Source organism: Bos mutus, chromosome 5 (genome assembly GCF_027580195.1).
Source record: "Bos mutus isolate GX-2022 chromosome 5, NWIPB_WYAK_1.1, whole genome shotgun sequence".
In the NCBI taxonomy this organism is placed as follows: Eukaryota; Metazoa; Chordata; class Mammalia; order Artiodactyla; family Bovidae; genus Bos; species Bos mutus.
Window position 1 is genome coordinate 39,410,354 of NC_091621.1, and position 27,929 is coordinate 39,438,282.

The following is a 27,929-nucleotide window of genomic DNA, read 5'->3' on the forward strand; positions in this document are numbered from 1 at the left end:
GTCTCTGGCTGAGAACCTTCAGGGAAAAATCTTTTCAGGTCCTAAATGGTCTCTTATGGTCCAAACACCAAGAGAAAGGACTTAAAGCAGAAAGTGAGAGACTGAGGGCTCAATTAGTTTAGATCTTTGTCCCCAAATGTAAAAGAAATGATTAGGAAATCCTAGCGTTGGTCTGAGGAAGTGGGTGAGATTGGTTGAGATGAAGTGGGGAGCCAGCCGCCGGGCTCAACCCGGAGCGCAGAAAAGGGTCAGGACTCTATGAAAGTAGCTCCACGAAAGAGGAAGCCCGAGCCAGCTCCCCAGCAGCCCGAGGCCACAGGGCCATGCTCTCCAGCTGGCTGAGGTGGCTGCCCCCACCCAAGCCCGCTGACGGAAGTGCCGTCTCTCTCCTGATAGGAGGAGGATGACCCAGCAGATCGGCAAGTGGCCAAGAGGAGCTCCCCACTGCCTTCTCCTCTTAGCACGAGTGACAGTGTGGTATGCCCCCTGACCTCTCTTCCTTCCTCCTCCGGGACTAAGCCATGACTGGACATGACAATAAGGAACTCGTCCTTGCCTGAACCTGTAAGTATGCGTTCCTCGTCAGCAGACACAGCGCCAAGGTAAAACAATTACCTCAGGCTGGTGAGCTGGTCCCCTGCCATGAAGGATATACCACTTGTTCTTAAGGCATCCACCGAGAGATTTTATTCAGACAAAGCATCTGGGGGGGGTTCCCACTTAAAGACATGATAAGCTCCTCATCTAGTTTTGTTTGACAGCCTCCGCAGACGACAGGCAAGATTTGCAGATTTTTCTTAGCCTACTTCCTCCTAAAATTTTGTCTGTGGTTAATCACGCTCTGCAAGAGACAGTTTCATCCTGGAGGCTAACATTCTATGACTCCACCAAAGGTCCAGGACTTCTGAGCCTGCCGTAACCAGACACAAGCCCAAAACCAAAACAGTCACACGTTAAGTGAGGGATTTGGTGAAGTCAGTTCAGCGCCAGGTTTGTTCCCCACAGGTCCTAAGTCAAAACAGCCGGCCTGTCTTGGTCACAGTGTTTTAATTTTCCTCTCCATCACCTTCCTTGATGCGGCACCACTACAAGCGTGTAAGTGGTGCGGTGCCCAGTGCCGAGGGTGGGCAGGGAGCAGGGACTGTGGGGTGTGGGCTGGCTCTGGACGTTACTACTTCCTAGCTGACTGGCCTGGGGCAACACCTGACCCTCTCAGAAATCCTTCCCCTCAGTTCATCTCCTTCCCGGAGGTGGGAACTTATCCTGCAGAGTGGTTTAAAAGGGAACAACTGGGGCTTCTCTGGTGGTTCCTCTGTTAAGACTGTACTTCCACTGCAGGGGGCAGTGGGTTCAATTTGTGGCCAGGAAGCCAAGACTCCTTATGTCTCATGGCCAAAAAAGCAAGGTAAAAGGTGACAGCTAATGGACACCTAATGTCTGGATGGAAAGTAGATTCCTAATAAATGATGGCAGGGATTATTACTGTTGACTTTGTAAAAGGAATTAATAGACTCAAAGTACTCAGAATACTATACTCAGGAAGTGTCCATTATTATTTATTCTTGTGATCTAAGGAAACCCAGATGCCTTGTCACTTTGGGATCTGCATGCCTCATAGAGGTCATACCATGTATTTGGCTAACATGCCTGGTTTCAGAAAAAATTTTGACATGATTTAGCAGGTTAAATTCAGCCTATGAAAGGGAAGTGAAAGTGTATGATCTACATCTTAGAAACAGCAAAGACAGTAGGTCAGAGAATGGGCAGAGGAAGAAGAGACTATAGTTGGGAAGATAAATCAGAAAGCCACAGCAGGACTGCAGATCTGAGCTGAGGTCCAGGCTGTAGGGAGAGCAGGGGACTGAACCAAGCTTGGTTCAGCAGGTAGAATCTACTCTATTCTGGGTGGATGAAGGCAATGGAGAAATCACAGATGACCTTGTAATTTCTGTCATGGAGCAATTAAGTGAATGTTGGCTTCACTTACTGAGAACAACACACTTGGGGAATAAGATCATTAGTTTAGAACTAATTTTAAATTGGGTCCTTGCATAGTCTCAGAGTTTATTCAACCAGCAGCAAAGAGAGATTTCTTTCTTCTTAGCAATTTTTGTCATGTATTTTAAAACTACTCTGAGATTTAATTAGCTTCCATCACCAAGAATAAATGCATATATGGAACATAAACACAGAATCTTTTTCTTCTGATACCAATATATCAAGTGACTAAGTCCACAGTTATACAACAGTTAGAAATCATGACAAAGAAAACAGAATGTTGACATATGACTCATAGGTTAAACTGGTGAACATCAGAGAAATAGGAGCAATTTGTAGTTCTCCATTTTCACTTATTTGAATGTATTTCAGAGATTCAACAACGAAATGTGTTAAGGAAAGAAACAGCCTAAAGGAGAAAGAAAGGAAGGCAAGGAAGGCGTGATTTTTGTGAATGATAATTTGGAAAAATATTTAAAAGCCTACCATTTTACTGGTAGAACGGAACAGTGATGCACAGCTGACATACAAAGCAAGTGATGCTGTTTGGGGCACTCATTATCTTTACAAGGCAAATGTCTTTAGGAAGAGAGTCTAACCGGAAGCCACTTTTCACAGTGCTATTTTCAGTCATTTTCATATCTTCATTAAGATGTTTCAAATCCTTTTTCAGTGATAGAAGTGATGCCCTAACATAAGGCTGTAACCGCATTTCCAACATTGAATTATAATCCTCTGCTTCTGTGTTCCTCCCTGACTGACAGGGAGCTCCTGAACAAGGAGACTATATTTTACTCAACCTTGTACCCACTGGTGTCAGGCACTGCACCTGGCTCTGGAGGCACTCAACGAGATTTATCTTAAAAAAAAAGGAAAGGAAGAGTAGCATGCATCAAAAATATTAAGCAATTTCTACCTCCCATAAGAAGACAATTTCATGGTCAGGAATTTTGCAGTTAATGTTAATTAACTGCAGTTAATATTTAAATATCCAATATTTAAGATATTAGAACTTGCCTCTATAAATGTTGTATGACCAAGTTTCAGAAGCTTTGAAGATAAATTACTGCATCCATAATCCTCCATGCACACAGATGAAGGGTGAGCATTTTGGTTTCAGCAAATAATGTTAGCATTCTTAGAATTAACATATAACACCACTTAAAAGCATGCATTAAAAAAATAAGTTTTATTTTATTGAAGTATAGTTGATTTAAAATATTAACTTTTTTATACAAGTGGTTCAGTTATACACATATATACATTCTTTTTCATATTCTTTTCCAGTACAGTTTATCACAGAATATTGAATATAGTGCTATACAGTAGGGTCTTCCTTTTTATCCATTCTATATATAATAGTTTGAATCTGCTAATCCCAAATTTCCAATGCACCCCTCCCCACAGCCCACCCTGTTGCAACTACAAGTCTGTTCTCTATGTCTGTGAGTCTGTTTCTATTTCACAGATAAGTTTGTTTGTGTCATATTTTAGATTCCATATACAAGTGATACCATACGGTATTTGTCCTTGTGTTTCTGACTTCACTTAGTATGATAATCTCTAGGTCCATCCATGGTTCTATAAATGCCATTATTTCATTCTTTTTTATGGCTGAGTAGTAGTCCATTCTGTATCTGTACCATACCTTTTTTTTTTTTAATTTTTTTATTGAAGGATAATTGCTTTACAGAATTTTGTTGTTTTCTGTCAAATCTCAACATGAATCAGCCATAGCTATACATATGTCCCCTCCCTTTTGAACCTCCCTCCCATCTTTCTCCCCATCCTACCCCTCTAGGTTGATACAGAGCCCCTGTTTGAGTTTCCTGAGCCATATAGCAAATACCCGTTGGCTATCTATTTTACATATGGTAATATAAGTTTCCATGTTACTCTTTCCGTACGTCTTACCCTCTCCTCCCCTCTCCCCATGTCCATAAGTCTATTCTCTATGGCTGTTTCTCCATTGCAGCCCTGTAAATAAATTCTTCAGAACCATTTTTCTAGATTCCATATATGTGTGTTAGAATACGATATTTATCTTTCTCTTTCTGACTCACCTGGGAGTTGATGATGGACAGGGAGGCCTGGTGTGCTGCGATTCATGGGGTCGCAAAGAGTCGGACAGGACTGAGCGACTGATCTGATCTGATCTGATCTGATCACTCTGTATAATAGGTTCATCCACCTCATCAGAAAGGACTCAAATGCATCCCTTTTTATGGCTGAGTAGTATTCCATTGTGTATCTGTACCCCATCTTCTTTATCCGTTCATCTGTCAATGGACATTTAGGTTTTTCCACGTCTTGCCTATTGTGAATAGTGCTGCTGTGAACACTGGAGTGCACGTATCTTTTTAAATCATAGTTTTATCTGTATGTATGCCCAGGAATGAGATTGTTGAATCATATGGTAACGACTGCACCAGCTTACATTCCCAAAATACCCAGATATTTTTAAACTGACGGTGTTGTGAATAGCCCCCTCCAATATGACAACTTGAAAGTAAAAGCCATTTTAAAGAGAAAATTCTCAAACACAGATGATGAATGTGAAAGGTAAAAGAGGACTCTCTGCCAGCCTCTCTGGGCAAGAAAAAAAATGATGCTCCTAGCATTTTCCAGGTCTAGAATATAGCTTCTTTATTTGCGTAGTTTATGCCAACATGGATCGTGGAAAGGAAATTTTGTTGTCACCAATAGTCAACTGACTCTTAAATATCTCAAAATGAGTATCTTCGAGAGCTGGCCTGGGTTTGGACAAAACTGTGCTCTTACAGATATGCTGACCTGGTGACCTTTAGCGAAGTGGAAGTGGAATATTATTCAGCCTGTGAAAAGGAAATCCTGTTACCTACATCAACATGGATGAACCTTGGGGATGTTATGTTAGGTGAAATAAGCCAGACACAAAAAGACAAATGCTGTGTGATTCCATTTCTATGAGGTGTCTGAAAGTTAACTGAAAGTGGCTTAGTCATGTTCAACTCTTTGTGACCCCATGGAGTATACAGTCCATGGAGTTCTCCAGGCCAGAATACTGGAGTGGGTAGCCCTTCCCTTCTCCAGGGGATCTTCCCAATCCAGGGATTGAACTGGGGTCTCCCGCATTGCAGGTGGATTCTTTACCAGCTGAGCCAGCAAGGCAGCCCAAGAATACTAGAGTGGGTAGCCTATCCCTTCTCCAGGGGATCTTTCTGACCCAGGAATCGAACTAGGGTCTCCTACATTGCAGGCAGATTCTTTACCAGCTGAGCTACCAGGGAAGCCCATGAAGTGTCTATTGCAGCCTAATTCATAGAAACAGAAAAGTAGAATGGTGGTTCCCCGGGGCTGTGAAGAGCAGCAAATGAAAGATACGGTTTAATGGGTAGAGTTTTTCAGATCTGTAAGACAAAAAAGTTCTAGAGGTCTGTTTCACAACAGTGTGAATGTACTTCGCAGTACTGCCCTGTACACTTGCAAATGGTTAAGATGGTGATATGAGCGAGGCGGAGAGGAGGTGGGGGAAGGAGAAACACTAGATTCAGAAAACTAAGTTGGTAATCTTCTAATAAAGTTTAATGCTATTTAAAGGTAAAGAATATTGCTAAATAATTCAAGATGCAATTCTCCTAGTGTATTAAATTATTCTTTGTGAAAAAGGTTTATAACCTTTTATTTTTCCTGAAATTTATGGACCATGTCTCTGGGACTAGGGGACCAAGACTCAGGAGGCCAAGTCTTTGGTCCAAGCTCCATGGTTAGCCACTTAAAAATCTATTTTTATACTGCTAATTTATTAGGATAACTTAGTAATTATTTTGTATTACTAAAGCATGGGTGTATGTATACTAATTCCTAGAATAATTTGAGCATAGACCAATTGCTAAGCACTCTACTTAGCCTTTGGCCTATTCAATCCCCACAAGTGGAACTGGGCCAGAGAGGTTAGTGACTTTCCCAAAGTCACTCAGCTCACAGATTACAAACTTCAGACTCTGAACTCATTTCTTTGGCCTATAAAGGCCATGCTCTGAACTATGAAGCTACACTGGAGCAGAATAGAGAAATTGCATAAAACATAAAAATTCCAAAGAAGGTTTGCAGAAAAGTTAAAACAATCCTGACAGAATGAGGTCTTTATAAATTCCATTCCTCTCTCATCCTGGTGAAACCACCAATTGGGCTCTTGTCAACCTGTAAGCTCCCAAACTCCAGCAACTCTGGCCTTGCTCCTCTATAAGGCAAAAGCTTGCATGTACTAAATTAGTGCAGAATTTAGTTCAGTTTCCAAATTCAACTCATGAGAAGTTTTGATCCAGTCTCAAAATTCTTAACACACTCTCAAAGAAGACTTTGTGCCACCAAAGAAACAAATTATTCATATGTGCTTGAAAGCGCTAAATGCAAATGATTTGAAGAGAAATGATCAAAAATGTATACTGTTTCAAGTCATACAAGTGAAGAAAACACATAGAGTTGTGGTTTGCCAAATTTGGTCCTCTTCCTTAAGGTGGCCAGTCACTGATTTGTACACAGACACACGCCATGCCAGCTGGCTGAAATAAGTGCATTTATAAATAAGTATTTAGTGGGCTGATTTCTAGCCTGTTTGAAATACTCCATTTAAATAAGATAAAAAAAATAAGTGTTCCTTAAAATGGAAACTGTAGATAAAATGATAATGGCTCATATAGAGATAAGTCTAAATTAATCTGCGGCCAGATCTGTTAAAAATTGTTGCTATTAAAGAAAGATCATTTCTGCCATTATATTCAGAATATTTTCACTAAATTATAATATTGGGCTTTTGTGATTTTGCTTTTAAATAAATTATGGTTTAAAACAAATTGTAAATTTGTAATGGCACATTAATATAAACAGAAACTGAAAGGCAAAACTCCAATCTGAATAAATATTATTTTTGCCTACTCTGTACCTGCACCTCTGCGGCTGAAACAGACTAGAGAAAACCAAACACCCCTGTTGAGCATGGACTATAGTCCGCCAGGCTCCTCTGTCCATGGGATTTCTCAGGAGTGGGTTGCCATTTCCTTCTCCTAGGGATCCAGGGATTGAACCTGTGTCTCCTTCATTGCAGGTGGATTCATTACCGTCTGAGCCACCAGGGAAGCCCATCCAAGTAAGGGCTCCCAGCTTTGAGTGGGGCCCCATGCTATTGAGTAGACAGCCTCCTCATTCCCCAGATGACTATTTCATACCTTCTCCACCCACAATGCAGAAGACCCCAGTTTGGGAAGCCGCCAGATCTTCCTGGGTTGGGAAGACCCGCTGGAGAAGGGAAAGGCTACCTACTCCAGTATTCTGACCTGGAGAATTCCAAGGCCTGTATAGTCCATGGGGTCGCAAACAGTTGTGAGTGACTTTGACTTCACTTTCACTTCTCCATCCTCAGACCTCTAATACCACCCTCCCCAGGTTCACTCTCAGTTGGTGACCTGGACCCTGCTGCCTAGTTCCCTGAGAAAAGAGCAGTCAGGAAAACCCCTACCCGCTGGTACCTTCACCACATCCTGTGTCTTTCCTGGCATTTCTTTGGTTGAATGTCCACCGTCCTATCCAAGGCCAACCTCTCCACTTGGGCCCTAGAGACCAGTCCTTTCACCAACTCAAGGGAATGGCTCCAGAATTCTCTCCCATTCCTCCTGCAGCATCTTGTTCCCTGTTTATGGAATCATTCCTGTAAGCATACAAACACGCTACTGTTGTTCCCATCTTAAAAGGAACAAAATTTCTTTTCCCCCCACTTCCCCACATCTTTAGTTTCCCTTTGCTTATAGTTTAACTCCTGGAGGGTGGCACTGCCACTAATTCTCCTCTCATTCTCTTAACCACTGTAATCAGCAGTTGTCCCCAACACTGTCTAGGTCACCCAATGTCCTGCCAGTGGTCAAACATCCCACTTGACTTATTACCTATCTCTGACTGAGACCATCCTTCCTCCCTTGAAACACGTTTTCCTCTTGGCTTCCAGGACCTTATACTTTGTTCTTGCGGTCACTGACTCTTCCTTCTCAGGCCCTTTCCAGGTTCCCTCTCCTCTTCCTGACCTCCCAGGAATTCTCAGACCTCTTTTCTTCTGTAGCTTCACCATCTCCATTGGCAACAGCATCCAAACCCAAACCAAACTGCTCTCTCTAGGCTAGTCCTTTCTGCCCAGTGCCAAATCCCCGCCCCACAGCTGACTTTAGATGTGTACAAGGAATCTCAAAAAGGGAACAAGCCATCCACCCCCAAATCTGTTTCTCCCAGAGATTCTCCATCTCAGTAACTTCGTCCCTCTTGTGCTCAGGCCAAGAGCCATGGAGCTAGCTCTATATTCCCCCCTTCTCTCACACCCCGTCCTCTCTCCACAGGCAAATCCTGTCACCTCTACTTCAAAATATATCCAGAATCTGACTCTTTCTCATTCCTTGGCTAATGTCACTCTGGTTTAAGCCTCAACTCCTGCATTACTTGGTAACTTCCTTAATTGGTCTTCCTGCTTTCCCTCACATCCCAATCTTATTAAGGTGGGTGTTAATTTTCTGCTCAAGCCCCTCACAACAGCTTTCAAATAACAAGCCCAAGTCCTTTCAATGACCCTTAATCTGCCCCTCTCCCTGAATTTTTGTTTTTTTGGGCCCCACAGTGTAGCTTATGGTATCTTAGTTCTCCAGGATCCCACCAGGAATGGAACCCAAGCCCTCACTCGCACCCACAGCGTGAAAGCATGGAGTCCTAACTAACCACTGGACCACCAGGGAATTCCCAGCTGTAAGGTACAGTTCGGGCCAAGGCAGAAAAGGAGGAGGGACGACCTCAAGAGAAGTAGTTACCTTTATTCAGGCAAGGAGGGGTGACAGTCGGCCTAACGACCAGGCTGCGTGTGAGAGGGATCAGGGAGGCTTCATATTTAAAGGGAGGTTTGTGGAAGCGATGAGGGAAATGTTAGGCAGGCAGGACGTTTTCAGTAATCTTCAGCTGAGATGGCATTTGTAGTTGAACAGGGGGTGGGAGGTTTTGGGCAGGGGGGCAATAAGTCCCCTGGGCAGGGGATGGTTAAGTCCCAGAGCATCAGGGCGGGACTTAAAGTTCGGTTTTGTTTTCCCCGGAGTTAGATGATTCAGCAAGGGCCTTGGAGACCGATGTTTTCTTTTCTAGGCCCAAGGACTCCGTCACCATCTGCCTCTCTCTTCTCTGTGTGAAGAAAGTCCATCTCCTGTGTCTTCCTCCCTTGTTCTCTCCAGCCCAGTCAATTCGTTTCCTTGTTGTTCTCTCTGCTTGGTGCTTCCTCCCACCAGATTTCCACCAAGTTTGCTCCATCCCCCCACCTCCACCCTCAACTTCTCAACAGCAGCCTCCTCTGAACCAAGGTTGTTTACTTCCACATTGCACTGTTCTTAGCAGGATCTCTGTAACAAAAGACAAATTAACAAGAGAAAAGTTACAAATTAGCCTTTCTAAAGAAATGAAGACCCAAAGGGAGGATTCTTGTTGATATTCAGTCACTCAGTCTATTTGACTCTTTGCGACCCCATGGACTGCAGCATGCCAGGCTTCCCTGTCTTTCACTATCTCCCAGAGTTTGTTCAAACTCGAATCCATTGAATAGGCCTGAATGTTTTCAAACTGGATTTGAAGATCAATAGGACAAAGGGTGAGAGTTAAGGGCAGTGAACTGAGGGAACTTAGCAAGCCCTGTTTATTGGAATTCCTCGGAGTCCCTTTGTCTTCAGAGATAAGGATGCTGTGTATGTGTAGGACGCTCAGTCATGTCCAACTCTTTTCGTTCCCATGGACTGTAGCCCCAGGCTGCTCTGTCTGTGGAATTCTCCAGGCAAGAATACTGAAGTGGATGCCCATTCCCTTCAACAGGGGATCTTCCCAGGGATCTGCGGATTGTTAATGATCTGAGCTATCAGGGAAGTCCAAGGATGTTTCTTTCTTAAACGGACAGAGCTTCTCCCACACAGGGTCTTAAGACTTGCTTCAGGGTTGGGTGGGGAAGGGTGGGGGTGGTGGTCAGAGTCTTTTCAGTACCTGCTGTTTCTCACATTCTTTCAGCTTAAAATATTTAACATGTCAAAGTGCTGCATGAACCCCGTCACCACCCTATTTAAAATTCCAACCCGCAGTCCTTACATTCACCCTATCCAGCAATCATGTTCCTATCCTCATTTATCTAACGTATTATTTCACTTGCTCTTTAGTACCTGCCTCCCCTAACAAAAAGATCAACTCAATAAGGGCAAGGGTTTTTTGGGGTTTCCCCCCACCATATTCACAGCAATTTCTCCCCAGCACTTCGTACAGTGCCTACCACAATTATTTTGAATGAATGAGGGAAAGACTGAATAAAATGAGCCATGACTAATGATACAGATATATTTTACTAGCCATGGCAGTGTACCTGGTACTTGGATCTATTTTCTCCTTAAACCCATGCCTCTTGGTAGTGGTTATTACTATCCTTATTTCACAGATGAGAAAATTGCAGTGTCACAGAGGAGTTAAGTGACTCCCAAAGTCAAAGAATCAAGTTTCAAACCCAAGTCTGTTTGGCCCCAAAGTCAGACATGCGGCAGTTCACTTTATTTCATAGCATCATCGCTCTGGCTCCAGTCCTCTCCATCAAAAGACATGAAATTACCACATCACAAATCAAGATCAAGCTTTCTGAGTTATCCCCAGATGGGATATCAGGGCCAAACCCAAAAGGACAGTAGCCCACCTCTTTTCATAGGCTGTTGTGACTCTCAAGTTTTCTACAGCATTTCAAACATCTAAGTGCTTACAACAGTCTGGATGATTTACCAGATTTTTTGCAGTTTACTACTGGTTCTAAGCGGCGTTTGTATTTTTTCCAGAGCCTTCAATAAAAATGGAAGTTGACTCTTTCAAAAGGAAAAAAGAGAATAAAATATTTCTGAGACATATAGAATATCTGCAGAGAATATTTCTGGTAGAATAGACAAGGTGTGACAGTATTGTTTCTAGAAAGAAGAGTAAGGGATTAGGGAACAAGAAAGGGAAAGAAACTTACTTCTCATACACCTTTTGAACTTTTGCACCCTGTGCATTAAGTAGCTTCTAGAAACAAGCAAAATGGTGTAAAGATGACAGTGAGGCCAGTGTACCCTGTCTGACTTCCCCCGCAGAGGGCCGTGAACATGCCCGCCTGCACTCAGGTGTGCTCCATCCTGTGCTGACCCATCAAGGTGACGTATGTCATTTCAGCTCTCCCTCAGTTTCACCATCTGCAAAGTGAAGATAATGAGAGCTTGCCTTACTTTGTAAACCAGGATTTATTGTGATAGCACATTTTAAGTGTAAAACATTATACATGCATAGTTCTCATTATCTTTTAGGAAAAAGCTGGGTGAGAAAGCCAGCTCACTGAGCTATAGAACATGAAATGGGGCCAGAACAGCAATTGTAACTCTCTCCATATATCATAATAAGTTCTTGGAAGTAAGAAAATCTGTGGGAAATAATCTGTTACTTGGTCTCAAAAAATTTTATTTTGAATTTAAAGAGTACAAGTGAGATTAGCATTTGCATTATTACAGCTCCTCTGTTCTCTGGTCTTAGGATGATTATGTGAATTTTAGTCATCCTCTAAATTGTTCTTTTATTCTCACCATGTACACACTAGCTGGAATTTAGAGAACTGGAAAGATCTGCAACTCATTTACAGAATTGCTAGACTCAAAATAATGGCAAGTTTTCAAAGTTATTTCACAAATTACTCTGAATTTTAAAATACTAAAGTTAGATTTGCAACTCATTTGTAGAATAGCTAGAATCAAATAATGGCACATTTTCAAAGTGATGTCACAAGCCACTCTGAAGTTTAAAATACAAAAGTTATCAGTTGGGTTCTAGGTACAGCCCTGCCTTGAGACACAGTAATGATTGTAATTAAATTCATGGGAAAAGTGTGAAATAATTTGATTTGTGGCTATAGAAAATAGGATATAAAAACAGTGTAATGTGTGGGATTAATTCTTAAGCCATACATTGAGCAGTGAGCAAAGTAAAGTAATATTTTTCAAGAAAAGATAAATGCATCACTTAATAGGCCAATTTACCTGAAACAGAATTAAAAAAAAAAAATCAAGGGATGAAGGACATTATTTCAGCACTATTTTGGAATCTATTACTCTTGTTCCTTAGGTATCTTACACCATTTAAAGCAATGGAGAGATACCTTATCCTAAAGTGTTTGACATACTTTAGAAAGTTCACTCTTGGGAGAAAACTTCTAAAACTTCACTTCCTCTTGTTTTCTTTTTTTTCTGATTTATTTCTTCCTTCTCTTTCCTCTTGGGATGTGTAGAAGTGATACTCCTCTTCCAAGTCAGATCCTTCCCAAACAAAACAAAGCTCTGAGCTTATCTAATCAATCAGAGAACCATTTCCCATTTCCCTTTCCTGTCACCTGATGGTTTCCAGGGGAGCAGGAGAGGAGGCTTTGCCACTTTGTTTACCAGAGGCCTGTGGCTGAGACCCCTTGCTTTCTGCAGCTGCAGAATGGCCTATCCTGCCACCCACAGGAGGTGGGAGGAGCAAGGGAAGGGATTGGAAAGTGGCCTGTAAACTCTAATGCCCCCATACAAAAAATCAGGATTCTGACTTTAAAAAATTAATTAGAAAAGGGACCAGTCTTCCTCTCATCATTTTCTCTTATCTCTCTTTTCACTTCTGCTTCCAGTCCCCAGTCTTTCCCCCTTTCCCCTTCTAATAGCTTTCCCAGCTGTGGACAAACCACACAAATAAGGGTGATAAGAACCCAGAGTTTGAATTGTTAAAATGAAACAAAGCAAGAGTCAATAGACATTACACCCAGATTACTTAGAAATGTGAAATGAAAGCAAGCTAAGAGCCAAATTTCAGGAAGAAGCTCTAGTTTGATTTACTTACCAGTTTGTTTCGTATTTGCCCAGTTCTTAACGCTTCCGTCATTAGTCTTCCACTTCCTAATGCAAGAAAGTGCTGATTTATGTTATTTGCTCCAGATGCCACCGGAAATGGCCTCTTCTCCCCAGACGCTGGCTCACAAACGGAGCAGCCCCCAGAGGTGAATTTACCTGCCTTGAGCCCAGGTTCTGGGCTCTCCCACCTGACGCTTCAACCTCCAGCGGAGAAAGGAGTCTCTCTAGGGAAAAGATCTAGGACCAACTGAGAAGTACATTTCTAAATCACCAGTTACTTTAATGAGTAAGTACTTTCAGTTTTGCCATTTTATTTTAAGCATTACTATTTCACATTTCTGACCAGCCTTTCTTAGGATCCTCATTTTTGGGGCACTTAATGTATAGGAAGGAATCACCAGCCTAGTCCACTCCACCCCACCTCCACTTAACTGAAGAGTCCTAAAGAGACAACTGTTATCATTGTAATATTGTCTAATAAGGGTGCATGACTGATAAGCCACTAAATCTCTAAAAGCATACAGTGCAAGGAAACAGTGAGCTGTGAACTGGAGAAAAGAGATGACGCTTCTATTGTCTGTGTAATCTTTTATGTTGTGGTTGACCACAAAGGCTTGGCATCGGTTATGACTCCTAGCTCTGCTTTTTATAAAATGGATGACCTTGGGCAGATGACTCAATCTTTTAATTTTTGAATGTGTAAAATGGAGAAAATGAAGTACCAATTTTATCCAGGTCTTAAGAGGAATAAATAGAGAAGACAAAACACTGAGCATACTGTTTGGAGGGTACTAAACAATGTCACTAAATAATAAGTTAAATTTTTAAATAATAAGATAACACTTCATTTCACTGGACAGTTTCCTTAACTGCTAAGTCCCATCCCCCAAATATGCTGAGATGACTCAGAATAACATTTAACATCCATGGAGTTTACAGAGCATTTCATTTCCACAATTAACCCTGAGGTAGGCAGTGCCGTTGGATTAGTTTTGTTACTGAGGGATAAGGGGTAAGAGCTCTGCTGAACACACAGTAGGAACAAACTCTTAGGCCCAAACTCAGATCTGAAGGGAGGAAAGCATGACTTGGGAAAGGCCTGGTGTGGTGGTGGTTTCAGTTCCCTTGGCCCTCTCCCCTCCACCTGGTCCCTCCTCTTGTTCCCAGCTTTGGGCTTGAAACCTAGGGAAATCCCACACAGAGCAGTGGGAACCCAGACCTTCCAGATCCCTCTACCAAATAGTGTTGGTAGGGAGCAGACAGAAACTGGCTCTTAGAATCCCATTTTCCCATTCAAAACCTTTGCTCCCCATACAAACCTATCTGAATACTAGATAATATTGTTTAAAAATAATACCAACAGCAATAATAAAATAATCTCATTTTAAAAGCTCTTCTGGACAATCTCCCTAGAGGAACATAGGGGCCATTTCTCCAACTTCAAGCTTAAACACACAGAGGTAAAGTGAGCATTGGTGGTGGCAGAAACCTTTGGCCTGCTGACTCAGACTAGTGCTCTCATCGCTGGTTACATGGGCTTCTGTGGCCCTTCCTAGAGACAGAATTTTCAGAATCCAACCTGTTCATCAGTTGAAAGTAATTTAGTCAATATTATCACCCCCACCCCAACCCTTTACAATCATGGAAACTTCTTACTCAACTGTTGAATCTAGAGTAGTCAATATAAGTATAGAAACATTTGAAACACAAATGTGGCTTTAGTGCAGCCCTGACTTTCCCACTGACTCACTCAGAATTGTTAACTATAAGTGGTAAAAAACTAGGTTGACTTCATACTTGTCCTGTTTTCACAAAGAAAAATTTAAAGCTGTTCACACAGCATTGCTTTGTTTTGTTTATCAACAGAGAAAAAAAAAAGGAAAACTATATGCAACTTTTTTTTTTTTGGTAAAATTATTTTTTCCTCTTGATTTCACTATATATGTATAGCTGAGGTTAAAAGCTCAGTCTCTGGAGCCATATTTCCTCCTAAAGAAGCAAAACAAAATCTTATGCTTATCTAATCAAGCAGAAGAGTCACTGTCCATAAGGGGTGAGTGCTGTCTCTTCTCAGCAGCTGTACAACCTTGGATGATTGACATAACTTCTCCAAGCCTCAGTTTACTCATCTATAAAATGGGTATAATAGTTCCTTCTTCACTAGGTCCTGAGTCTAGAAGAGGCCTTGCACAGGGTAAATGCTCAATGGGTAATAACCATATTCTGCCTCAGACACTGGTGCATGAGGGGTACAAGGATAGGTGAGACCCATTTCTGCTCCCCAGGACCAGGATGTACTGGAGTAGGAAGACATAGACAGTTAATTATACAATAAAGCAGAAAGTCACTCAGTCATGTTCGGCTCTTCGCAACCTGATGGACTGTAGCCCGCCAAGCTCCTCTGTCCATGGAATTCCCCGGCAAGAATACTGGAGTGGGTAGCCATTCCCTTCTCCAGGGGTCTTCCTAACCCAGAGATTGATCCCTGGTCTCCTGCATTGTAGGCAGATTCTTTACCATCTGAACCACCAGAGAAGCCAGAACCAAGGGCTAAACAGAGGTATCTGTCAGAGGAAGGGGGGAATTTTTCTCTCTGGGAACAGAGAAGGCTCTTAGAACTGTATTTTAAACTGGGTCTTAAAGAAGGAACAGAATTTCAGGAGAGGAAGGGGTTAGGGAACACAATGCTGAGTCACAGATCAAACAGGGAGTGCTTAAGAAAAAGCCCTCTGGGTATACACAAGCTTTGTAATTCATCCACAAGCTTTGGAGAGATGCACAGAAGGAAGGATCATCTCCTAGGTTAAAAAACAAAGTCTGTAAATGCAAACTGTTGTAGTTAGTTAGGCTAGTGTATCAGATGAAAATGAAGATACGAAATTGAGAAACATGAGAAAACATGTATAAAATAAAATCTCTCCTATTTTGAAAAGTTTCAATCAAAGTAAGACACACTTCCGTAGGTATTATGAGAAATCTATGGAAAATAGAAAAGTTAGCCATAAAATCTAAAAGAGGTGAAACTGTGCTCAGTTTCCTAAAATATATAGCAACATTCTCATTCCTAAAGTATTTTCTAAAATTACATCTTTTTTTTTTCTTTTAATTGCCAAGAAACTGTTGAGCTGATCCATATCCAAGTTGTCACTGAAGAATTTTGATGTTTTAGGAATGGTGGAAATGGCCAGTCATGAAAAATAAAAATGACTTGACCCAAGCATTTTAGAAGCAGAGTTTATTTCCACCAAGTTATCCCCAGCCAATATTAAGCGTAAATTGTATAGCAGTTCTCTGAAAGTGCACAGAAAAATAGACCACCGTCATTCCCATGGATGACCGATATTTACCTTTGGAAGGATTGTTCAAAGGTCACAGGAGTCTTCGGTGAGGAATTCAGCCTGTTTGATGGGAGAATAGTGGTATCCAAAGAATTTACAAGTGATAAAAAGCCCACACAGACTAAGTCACCTCTTGCTCCTCCCTGCCCACCCCCAGGAAATCTCACCTGAACTCACCTTATTCTACTCACTACAACGTCAGGAACTCAGGAGACAAGTTTGAGATAGCTAAATTTATTCACTTAAAAATATGGTAGACCGTATGCAAAGGCCTTCGCATGTGTTCATTTAACCCTTGATTCTAAAAGAAGTCCGTGTTAGTATTCCTGTTTTGTAGGTAAGATTTCTTAAGTGCAGAGAGATTACATTATCGCCCCAGGGTCTCAGAGGTTAATAAAGCAATGGAGCAGGGTTTAAACCCAGGGGGCTGACTCGAGGGCCCACCTTCTCAGCCTCTGTGCTTTTAAGGCCCCAATTCGGAGTCATCTGCATACAAATAGTAAGTGATATGGGGAGTGTATCGTTTGTTTCCATCCTAACTAGGACTTTTAGGGGAAGGGTGGCGATCAACAATTAGTCTGGAAAAACAGAGGTAAACCAGAACTGTAGGGACAAAGAGGGCTTTCTGTTCACCTTACGGGTGGACGCAGAGAGTGTGGATGAATTTACCGAGGGAAAGAATGCTGAAGAAAGGAAGGAGGGAGGCAGTGAGTGGGCCTTGAGAAAGACCGACGTTTGGGGATCGCCAGAGAAAGAGAAACTCACGAAGGATATGGGGGAGGTGAGACGGGCGGCCTCGGTGTCAGACTCTCGGGCAGGGTTACAGAGGGGAATCTTCCGCAGTGCCCCAGCCCCGGGGAACTAGGAATGCTATAGATGTGATAAGGCCCAAGAAGCAGCCGCTGAAAGGAACAAGGAAATCGTTGGGGATTTGCTGACAAACGTTTCTTCGCTTTGGTGGAGCTGGAAGCCAAATTTCAAGTAAACGGAGGAGTGAGTGGGAGGTGAGGACCCAGACACAGCCAGTTCAAACAACTTTGTAAAAAGTGGCCTTGAAGTAGAAACAAAAGATAGGACTGTCCTGGAGGTGGAGTCAAAGAAGTTTCCTTTCTTTTTTAAAGCAAGAAACTAGAATATGTTTAAGGTTTAAAGAAAGGAGCCAGCCCAGGGAGAGTGAAGAGAACGTGGAATGCATAATTCTCCCCTCTCTGAGGGACCTCCTGGAGCAAAGTGCCCGGGCATGTAGGAGACCGGCCGTGAGTTGAGGGATCGCCTTCACACCTGAGGAGGTATCTCTTGGCCCCTGCAGGAGGGAGGAGAGGAACTGTGGGTTTGAAGTGTGAGGGAGGGAGCCAGAGCCAGCTGCCCTCAGCAGGCTTAGTGTGCTCCCCAGGGGAGGAGTTGTGCTAAGGGTTTAAAGGTGCCTAATGCAAGACTGGTATTTTCCTAGGCCCTTGATGGACGCTGACGTGGATCTTTTATCTTCACTATTATTGAGTGAAGTGGGGGCTATTACCCCTGTTTGACAACAGAAAAAATTGCGGCGCAGGGGTCGGGGGGGTTGGGGGTGGGGGAGGCCATCCCAGAGCACACAGCTGTTCAAGGCCAGAGTCCACTTTTGACTTTGTCATCTGCTGGAAGTGAAAGCGGGGTCACTGCCTTTCAGTATCTTTCATTCCTGTTAAAGGACTAATAGGTAGAGAATTAGCAAATGTGGTTTAAGTAAAATGGTGGAATGTGGAAGACCAGAATGTGGAAGTTTGTCAATGGCTGTACATGATTGAAATCACATTTTGTTTGAATTGCTTTGATTTTTTGGCTGATTTTTTTCCACTTTACACTCAGATCAGATCAGATCAGTCGCTCAGTCGTGTCCGACTCTTTGCGACCCCATGAATCGCAGTCTTTGGTAAAACACAAGTTTTGTGGGTTTTGTTTGTTTGTTGCTTTTTGTTTGTTTAATGGGGCTCTTTGAATAAAGTCTCCATAGTTTATTTCTTGTTTTTATAGAAGTTACCTGCCTATCAGGTACTATGAACCTGATAGTGAGGATTTCATTCATTAAGGATGTTTCCTGCATTTCTTTGTATAGTCCATAGGAAATTTTTTATATTAGACTACTACAATGTGAAAAATATGCTGCCTTAAGGATTTTTAAACTTGGCAATTTTCAAACTCTTCAAATGTGTGCAATTCTTCTGTTGGTATTTTATTACCCACCCCCAAAAAAATCACAAATTAAGCTTGTGGCCCAGTGAAGACGGTATGGATACAAATTTGAATGTGTCCACAGAGATTCATGCCTCCACAAGGAGATTTTAATGGTTACGTGGAGCCCAGTTTGAAGATCATTAGTCTAAATTCAACTTTCCATTTATACCGTAAGTTTCTGAGATTTTAGCTGTGGCGTATAACTAACTGAATAGCCAAGTGAGAAATAGGGGTCATATGACATATGTGTTGGGATGGGGCAGAGGAACCATGAGGGTTGTTGGAGGATGTAGCCAAACTTACGGAATGACAGATTCACAGACCAAGGTATACAAAGTTTTCTATATTTTTTCTGAATTAATGAACTGCAGAGCTAAGGCCTATATTGCACGTGAGGTTATTGGGGGTGCGGCATTAAAATCGGTCTTTCCAATGATTACTATTTGAAAAACAACTTTCTGTTGCTTTATTTATCATAGGATTTCACAGTACTTTCATATATCTTTAAAAATTTCACCTAAAACCACTTTTTAAAATAATAGGACTGCATGATTTCCATTTTCATGTTTATAGACGAGTAACTTGGCCCAAATCAAAAAGGTCAGTCTCTTGAGAAATCCCCGTCCTCAGAAGAGAAATTTGAATCTTTTGCTTTTCTCTTTCCTTTGAAAACTTGACATGATACCAATTTAATTTTTGACAAGATTAAATTCCACTTAGAAAACTAAACAAATATCAAGAATTGGTATGCTGTACAGGTGAGCTCATGAAAAATAATTTTCTTATTTGCACAATCTGTTCTATTAACATTTAAGGGAATCTTAGATAGTTCAAACATAGATGTGATCACCAAAAATGCAGTTAGGAGAAAATGATCTATTTAATATGCCTAGTACAATGTTGCATTAAGATGGTTAGTCATGTGCAAGAAACTTTGAACTAGGTAAAGTACTTCTACAACTAATCAAAACAGCATCCTAATTGTTAGTGATTACCTGTGTGATTTAAGACTTTTTTGTAGGGTCTCTGGAGTTACTGGCCTATATATCTTTGCCACTCTTCCTGTTACCAAAAATCAATAAGAAAAGCAAAAAGACTAACATAATTTCTACAACCCACTGATTAGTAAAAAACCAAATGCTATGTGTTTGGTTTGTGATAGTTATAATGCATTAGTCAATGATTTTATAAATGATGGTTTATGAAGCCATTAAAAATTAATTATCCCCGAACAGAAATATAAGCAAGATGCCTCAAAATAATTTATTGTAGCATCAATAGTAGCCATTAATAATGTATATTTCTGTCAGAGCATTAGCCAAAGCCCAAATTTTACTCTGAAAACAGAAAAACATGAAACTGCTTACAATTAAAATTTGAGGAATCATCATAAAACTCGTTTAAAAATCGATTTTAATTTGAGGTTGGACTCACAGATTGCACTGATCATCCATTTATCTCCTCTTCCCTCCTCCTTGACTCTTCATACCAGCTTTGATATTTCATTTACATCATCAGTTCTAACTGATATTTTTATGTGTCCACTTTCTTACCCATCCTCTTGAAAGAGACTGCCTTTTTATAGCTACTCCTTGCACCTAGCATTATATCTGGTTCTCAATAAATTTCTTAATGAACGAGTCAATTAATCTATAAAATAGCTGTTAAGTTTTTGCAAGTTTGAAGCAAAGAAAAACCCTTAGGCCAAAAAAAATCACTGAACTGATAGTTTTCAAATCTCTTTTTTTGTTTCATTTTTATAAATCAAAGGAGCTTTGAAAATGAAACTTGCCAACTTTTTTTTTTTTTTTAGACCAGAGAAGATTCAGCTCTCCAAATTATTCTTCATTTACCCCACCCCCAAAAAAATTACTTTGTTTTTTGTTAGGTTTTGTTTTTCATGCTTGACATCTTAGTTTAAATGATTTTTTCCCACGGTCCTGAGGGGGTCTGATTTGTTAATCCTGTTACAGTTGTGACAGGAAGTTTATCAAGAATTTCATGAATTTCCTTTCAGTTTCAGCTTCTAACTGGAATGTTTCTTCCCAGTCACTTCCTCCTCCCTTCTTTTCTACAGTCCAGTCTGCATGTTACATTGCAGAAGAACAGCAAGAAATTCTCAGCTGGACATTTTTGCTTGATTTTGGCTCTAAGCCCTTGTAACAGTATCTGGGTGGGTTAGGTTCACTGGTCAGCATATAAGGCAGCCAGAATTTCTCAAATACTGTGAGGCTCTAAAATCTGTAGAAATTTGTTTTGGCTATTCTAAAACACAGGTCTTTTAATTTTTGCAGGTCTCTTGCTTGAGATCATATCTATCTATATTGAATTGGCCAAAAAGTTCCTTCAGGTTTGTCCACAACAGCCTTGGAAAACCCAAAGGAACTTTTTGATCAACCCAATATCTGTATTCTCACTTGCAGCTCCCCAGCCCCCTAAGGTCACATGGATCATCTCCCCTGAGCAGGCGGAGTTAACGATTACCTGTTACTGCTGCTGCTGTTTAGTCGCTGAGTTGTGTCCGACTCTTTGTGACCCCATGGCTTGTAGCCTGCCAGGTTCCTCTGTCCATGGGATTTCCCAGGCAGGAATACTAGAGTGGGTTGCCGTTCCCTTCTTCATGGGATCTTCCTAACCCAGGAATTGAACCTCAGTCCCCTGCATTGGCAAGCGGATTCTTTACTACTGAGTTACCTGGGAAGCCCAAAGGATTTCCTGTCTATGCTTAAAGGCACACTGAAACACTTTTCTCCCATCTCCCTGACCTGAGCCTGAGCTTTGGGGTTCAGACTGCAGGAGGTTCTGCTCTAAGGGCTATCTCCCACAGGGACAGTTTGCCATCAGTAGCTTTAAATCTTCCCTGGTAGGCTTCCCTGGTGGGCTTCTCTGGTGGCTCAGATGATAAAGAATCTGCCCGCAGTGCGGAAACGTGGGTTCAGTTCCTGGGTTGGGAAGATCCCCTGGAGAAGAGAACGGCTACCCACTCCAGTATTCTGGTCTGGAGAATTCCATGGACAGAAACTTGGCAGGCTACAGTCTAGGGGGTCAAAAAGAGCTGGACACAACTCAGCGACTAAACAGAGTGACTTTCACTTCCATCACATGAAGATCCTTCTTATCTCACAAATCGGGTAACACTTGCCAAGCATTTGGCATGGGTATCTGTTCAAATAACATTAGTTTTGTTTTATTCAAAATCTCACTTGCTTCTTGTCATTTGATCTCTACAGCACAAATAGTGTAACCCTCGTTTACAGATGATTATCCAAGTGTTCTTGAACTTGCTTTATAAATAGTAACTCATATCCACCCTATTTATCAGGACATTGTTCTATCCACTTCTTCAGATCAAATCTCTGAAGTGGGTGCTAAAAGTCCCATTTTACAGTTGAGGAAAATTACAGATGAAAAGCGTTGTTTTTCACAAATATACTTAAGTGCCTCCATTCTCCACAACTTTTAAGCAGCAAATTTGACTCACATCCATGAGTTCAAGCCCAGGGCACTTCACACACAGAGAAGCAATGTATTGGACCTGTAAACACAGTACCGCTGAAGGAGACCGCACTCTGTTGTCACATCTGCCACCCTAGGGGAGGGAATTCTAATGGAAAGGAATGGTGTCCTCTACCCTAGGGGACTAGGACAGAGTATGACCAGAGTCCAACCCAGAGAGGGCACGTAGAACTGGGGTAGCGTTTGTTGCTCTGACATGTCACTTAGTCATGTCTAGCTCTTTGCAACCCCATGGACTGCAGCACGCCAAGCTTCCCTGTCTTTGACCATCTCCCGGAGTTTGTTCAAACTCATGTTCATTGAGTCGGTGATGCCATCCAGCCATCTCATCCTCTGTCACCCCCTTCTCTTCCTGCCCTCAATCTTTGCCAGCATCAGTATCTTTTCCAATGAGTTGCTCTTCTCATCAGGTGGCCAAAGTATTGGAGCTTCAGTTTCAGCATCAGTTGTTCCAATGAATGTTCAGGGTTGATTTCCTTTAGGATTGACCGGTTTGATCTTCTTGCTGTCCAAGGGACTCTCAAGAGCCTCCTCCAACACCACAATTTGAAAGCATCAATTCTTCAGTGCTCAGCCTTCTTTATGGTCCAACTCTCACACAACTACATCTCTGCTTTTTAATACGCTATCTAGGTTTGTCATAGCTTTTCTTCCAAGGAGCAAGCATGGGAACCCTGAAAACACTGGGAAAAGATTTCACTTTACACTTTGGAGACTTGGGTCTGGGGTAGAGGAGTCCTGTTTGCAGAGATCCTGAACGTCCATTGTACCTGCTCATTCTGTTTTCATGGCACTTGAAGGTAGCTGACCCAGAGCCTCTGGCCGTTTCCCATCCTGGCCTTGAGTCTGCTCTTCCAGATGCTCTGTCACATCCCCCTTCCACATTTCCTTTCTACTCCAACCCTTCTCTGATGATTTCTTCTCTCTCGACTCTCTTCCTCACTGCACACTCAAATCCCAGGGAGCACAAAGGACCAGCCCTGCCTGGCCTAGAAGGTGAAACTGGGTGTCTGCAGCATGAAACCCGGGACTGTCATTGTACGGGAAAGGACCCTGGCACCAGATAGGGCAGGGACTAGCCCAGGATCACACAGCCAGTCAAAGACAGATACAGATACAAAGCTTCCTCCTGACTGGCCGCTTTCAGTGCTCCATTCTGCCTGCGTCTCACTCTGTTTTGGCAGACCTCCAGACTCACATCCTGACCTGGACATGAACAGGCACCCTGGCACACTTGTGCACAGACATGATTCCTTATCGCCCTAGCAGCCCAGCTCTGTTTACAAACCAGTTTCACATCCTTTGTTTATTTGTCTATGGGCTTCCCTGGTGGCTCAGATGGTAAAGAATCTGCCTGCTAATGCAGGAGACCTGGGTCTGATCCCTGGGTCAGGAAGGTCCCCTGGAGAAGGAAATGGCAACCAACTCCAGTATTCTTGCCTAGAGAGAGGAGCCTGGCAGGCTACAGTCCATGGTGTTTCAAGAGTCAGACATGACTGAGCAACTAACACTGTAGTGTTCTCAACTTTGTATTACAGTTATCAATGAATATATCTGATATGCTCCTGAAAAGCAAGACCAGGTTTTACACATCTCTATATACCCCATGTGGAGCATTTGTTATTGTTGTATAGTTGCTAAGTAGTGTCCAGCTGTTTGCGACCCCATGGACTGGAGCCAGAGAAGGCAATGGCACCCCATTCCAGTACTCTTGCCTGGAAAATCCCATGGACAGAGGAGCTTGGTAGGCTGCAGTCCATGGGGTCGCTAAGAGTCGGATACGACTCAGCAACTTCACTTTCACTTTTCACTTTCATGCATTGGAGCAGGAAATGGCAACCCACTCCAGTGTTCTTGCCTGGAGAATCCCAGGGATGGGGAGCCTGGTAGACTGCCGTCTATGGGGTCACACAGAGTCGGACACGACTGAAGCGACTTAGCAGCAGCAGCAGCAGGACTGGAGCCTCCCAGGTTCCTCTGTCCAAGGGATTTCTCAGGCAAGAATACTAGAGTGGGTTGCCATTTCCTTCTCCGGGGGATCTTCCCTACCCAGGGATAGAACCTATGTCTCCTGCTTGCTGGGCAGATTCTTTACCTCTCCGCCACCAGGGAATCCCCATGTGGAGCATTTAGTCAGTGCTTAGTAAGTGTGAGTTGGATGAATAAGTGAATATAAACTAGTGTGAGTTATATGAATGAGTGAATATAAACTAGAGAATATGCCTGAGCCCCAGTGGGATTTGGAGTTTATGTTTAATTTTGTTGTACTACAATGAGCAAAATCTTGGTTTTAAGCTTTTTATTTGATAGCAGATGTTTTTGAATGAAGATTCAAATAAGCCAATATTTCTAACTGTTCTCTTAGGGGAACACTTTTGTACTCTACCCAACTTATGTTTTTATTTTTGGGCTCATACTCATTTAAAACCACAAATAGTATAGCTTTTAAAAACCAAATGTGTAATTTATTAATAGCTATCCACCACACCTATTAAAATTTTTACTAATGCATGATAGCCTACAAATACCAAGCCACAGCAGATTTTAACAGCTTCTTTGTAAGTGTGTGAAGGGCATGCCATGTTCCTCCCCATGTGAGACTTAGTATTTTAGTGTGTTTCCAGCGTTTATTCATTAGTGGATATGGCTGTAAATGGCAGCTTGAAATAAACTCAATCTGAAGTTCTGAAGATGAGTTTCACAACTTTTAACAGCTTATTCAGTGTTCTGGGAAAGAAAAAACTTTTTCTCTATACTCTTAGGATTAGTATCTGGGGCCCTGTGAATAAAATTACCGTAGATAAATAGAAAAGGCATATAGTTTTTAAATTAATATCTGTGTGCACAACAGTTCACAGAAAAGGAATGGAACTCAAAGAACTAGGTAGACTTGGGCTTATATTACCATTTTAACAGAGAACAAAGGGAATTGTGTTTCAAGGATAATAAAGTGTGGAGAAGGGGATATAAGGGGTTCCTAATGGGAAATAAGGGCTATTTTAGTAAGGTTTGTTTATGCAGACTCATCTTTGTATTGACAGTTCCTTGTTTTCTTCTTTCTTGACGCTTCTCTCCTTGGTGGGGGAAGGGTCACCTTCCTCAGAAAACTTATATCTTGCCTTTAGATACATGAGATACATAGATTCTCATTGGTCTTTAGCTCAATATATTTCTTATGCCAAAGTCAATTTCCTTCAAATAAAAAACAAAGAATATTGCAGCTGAAGCACTTGTGAATTATAATTTTATTTTTTACAAGTTCCATTGATAAGAAACATTAAGTTCTTATTAAAATTGATTTTAAGACTATGTAAAGTATATTTACAAAAAAGAGGACAGGGGAAGCAAGTCCCCCATGATCTTACTATCTATTTAAAGCTGGTTTTGTGTATTTTCTTTCAATGTTACCTATGCATATCTATTGGAGAAGGAAATGGCAACCTACTCCAGTATTCTTGCCTAGGGAATCCCATGGGCAGAGGAGCCTGGTTTCCCACAACTTAGTATGCATAGCTATTTTACACCATTTCAGCGATATGGCCACATATATGGTATGTAACTTCCTCAGCTAACAGTATATGACACTCCGTGTTCTTGCTTAATCACAATCCTCATTATTTAACCTCTGCAAAGTCTGCCTAACCATTCTTCACTTGTCAGGCATCCGAGTTGCGTCCAGGCACCGGGTGATGCACCTCCAGCTGGGGAGGGCGGAGGCCCTTCCTGGCCATGGAACTTGGGTTTCCTGGGTATTCAAAGTCAAGTCTCAGGCAGAAACTTCCTCTGGGCCAACCAGGGCTTCTGGCTCCAGGCTCCCCTCTCTCCGGGCTAAGGGTAGTGGAGCCCCGCCCTTCAGACGCCCCAGGCCAGAGTTCCAGCCCAGTCCCTGGGCAGGCCCACCTTACCGAACCTTCCTGCATCCTGTCCTGCGCGAGGTTGGTCCCTCCCATGCGTTCTCTCCTTCTATCCTAGCCTTCCGCAGACCCGCTGAGTGAAAGAAAAGAGCTAGGCGGTGCAGACGTCATGGTCCATCTACTGGCCTCCGAAGTGCGGCAGCTGCTCCACAACAAGTTCGTGGTTATCCTGGGGGACTCGGTCCAGAGGGCTGTGTACAAGGATCTGGTGCTCCTGCTGCAGAAGGACTGCCTGCTCACACTCAGCCAGCTCAAGGCCAAGGGGGAGCACACTTTCGAGCAGGATGAGCTCGTGCATGGGGGCCAGCAGGGCCACATGCACAACGGCACGCACTACCGCGAGGTGCGCCAGTTCTGCTCCGGCCAGCACCTGGTGCGCTTCTACTTCCTGACGCGCGTGTACTCCGACTACCTGGAGGACGTCCTGGAGGAGCTGCAGTCCGGTGAGCACCACCCGGACCTGGTCATCATGAACTCGTGCCTCTGGGACATCACCAGGTACGGGAAGGACTTCTGGCCTAGTTACCGGCGGAACCTGGAGAGATTGTTTGGGCGCCTCCGCCAGATGCTGTCCGAGTCGTGCCTCCTGGTGTGGAACACGGCCATGCCCGTGGGCGACAAAATCACCAGCCGCTTCGTCCCGCCCGAGGTCCAGTTTACCTCCTCCTCCGTGAAAATCAGTGTGATCGAAGCCAATTTCTACAGCTCTGCCGAGGCCCAAAAGCACGGCTTCGATGTGCTGGACTTGCACTTCCACTTCCGCCGCCACACAGGGAAGTACCTGCAGACGGACGGAGTGCACTGGAACCAGTGCGCACACCGCCACCTCTCCCAGCTCCTGCTGGCCCACGTGGCCGACGCTTGGGGGGTAGAGCTGCCCCGGCGGGACCCAGTGGACAAGTGGATCCCGGATGGCCCTGGGAGAAGAAGACCTGGCCGGAGGCTTGAGAGGCAGCCCCTGGTCTGCGGAGATCAGCCGGCTTGCCCTCTGCCCAGACCTTTGCCTCTCCCAGGGCGCCAACCCCTGCTCCCCACGCCTCCCTGCCCACCCCTGTTTCCGCTCTTGTCCCCACAACGTCATCCCATCCCCTTACACCAGGTGATGCCTCCATTCCCATTCTGTCCCCAGGAAACCTGTTTTTCTTCAGACCATCCTTTCCAATCGGATCAATTCTCCTTAAACTATTTACATTCAGATGTCCCCCCATCTACCCAAACAGAATTTGCCGTCCAAGGTGACTTTCAGTATGGTCCCCAGCCACCTATGCCCCGCTTCCCTCCACCCTGTTATCAGCAACGGGTCCCTGAGGTCCATAGGGGTTTTCCCAGGTATCATCCCCCTGACCCCTACATGCCCTGGAGAAGGCGGCCTAAAACTTCCAAGAGAAGGGCCTCAGCCTATAAAGAGCCAAGGCCTCAATAGACTGACTTGGGCCTTCTTCCTTCTCAGGCACATGGACTGAACAGATGGTCTGCCTCTTCCCAAATACACTGACCTTCACTGAAGCCTTTTGTCCATTGCTGTTATCAATAATGGCAGGGAAGATCAGTCTGACACATACATGTTGTCCATGGCCCCTTTCTGCACCCTCAGGTGGGAGGTGGCCAGGCATCATTCCTGCCTTCCCACTGCTTATTCTCTGTCTTTTTGTAAATATACAATTGAAATTAAAAAGTTGTTTCATAAACGTCATTGTGGATTTCTGAGTCTTTATTTAATGATGCCTCTCCCTTCTCTTGAACACTTCATAACAGCAGGGACAATATCTACTGTATGGTCATGGCCTCAAAACTACTCAAAATGGAATTTCACCAAAGGGTTTCCATAAAATGGATCTGATTTCTTATAAATAAACGAAATAACTTTTAACATTTTGTGGTGCTATTTACCAGAGATTCTCAAAAAATCATGGGATCTTAGGACTGAGAAAACTAAAGACATAAAATTTAACATTTACAAAGAAGGAAACTGAGGCCAGGAGCTGAGTGACTTCTTATAGGTCACCCAGAAAAATCACTTCTCCATTAGT

General features: G+C 43.0%; 1 protein-coding gene and 1 long non-coding RNA gene across 6 annotated transcripts in view; one reads left to right on the forward strand and one right to left on the reverse strand.

The window, feature by feature from the left end:
• The window catches only part of PCED1B (PC-esterase domain containing 1B), a 149,682-nt gene extending 122,090 nt beyond the window's left edge, over positions 1-27,592 (forward strand). Inside the window, exons 4-6 of one of the 3 annotated variants that reach the window (XM_070370669.1) lie at positions 397-564; positions 13,005-13,206; positions 25,958-27,592. In XM_070370669.1, coding sequence (XP_070226770.1) covers positions 26,009-27,322 — 1,314 coding nt within the window. In that variant the 5' untranslated portion in view covers positions 397-564; positions 13,005-13,206; positions 25,958-26,008 and the 3' untranslated portion in view covers positions 27,323-27,592. Of the gene's footprint in view, positions 1-396; positions 565-13,004; positions 13,207-17,121; positions 17,263-17,379; positions 17,548-25,957 lie in introns of those variants that run through there. The other 2 variants (XM_014480617.2, XM_070370668.1) reach the window with 2 other exon arrangements.
• Positions 8,815-17,158, reverse strand: LOC106701208 (uncharacterized). 3 transcript variants are annotated; one of them, XR_011464222.1, is made up of 6 exons: positions 17,024-17,158; positions 16,436-16,559; positions 16,268-16,318; positions 12,910-12,965; positions 11,030-11,243; positions 8,815-9,398 (listed from the first exon to the last, which is right to left on the reverse strand). It is a non-coding gene; the product is annotated as an uncharacterized lncRNA (long non-coding RNA). The 3 variants fall into 3 exon arrangements; XR_011464223.1 differs by lacking the exon at positions 17,024-17,158 and adding an exon at positions 16,892-16,996; XR_001351702.2 differs by lacking the exon at positions 17,024-17,158 and having other exon boundaries at positions 16,436-16,782.
• Positions 27,593-27,929: the final 337 nt, after the last annotated feature.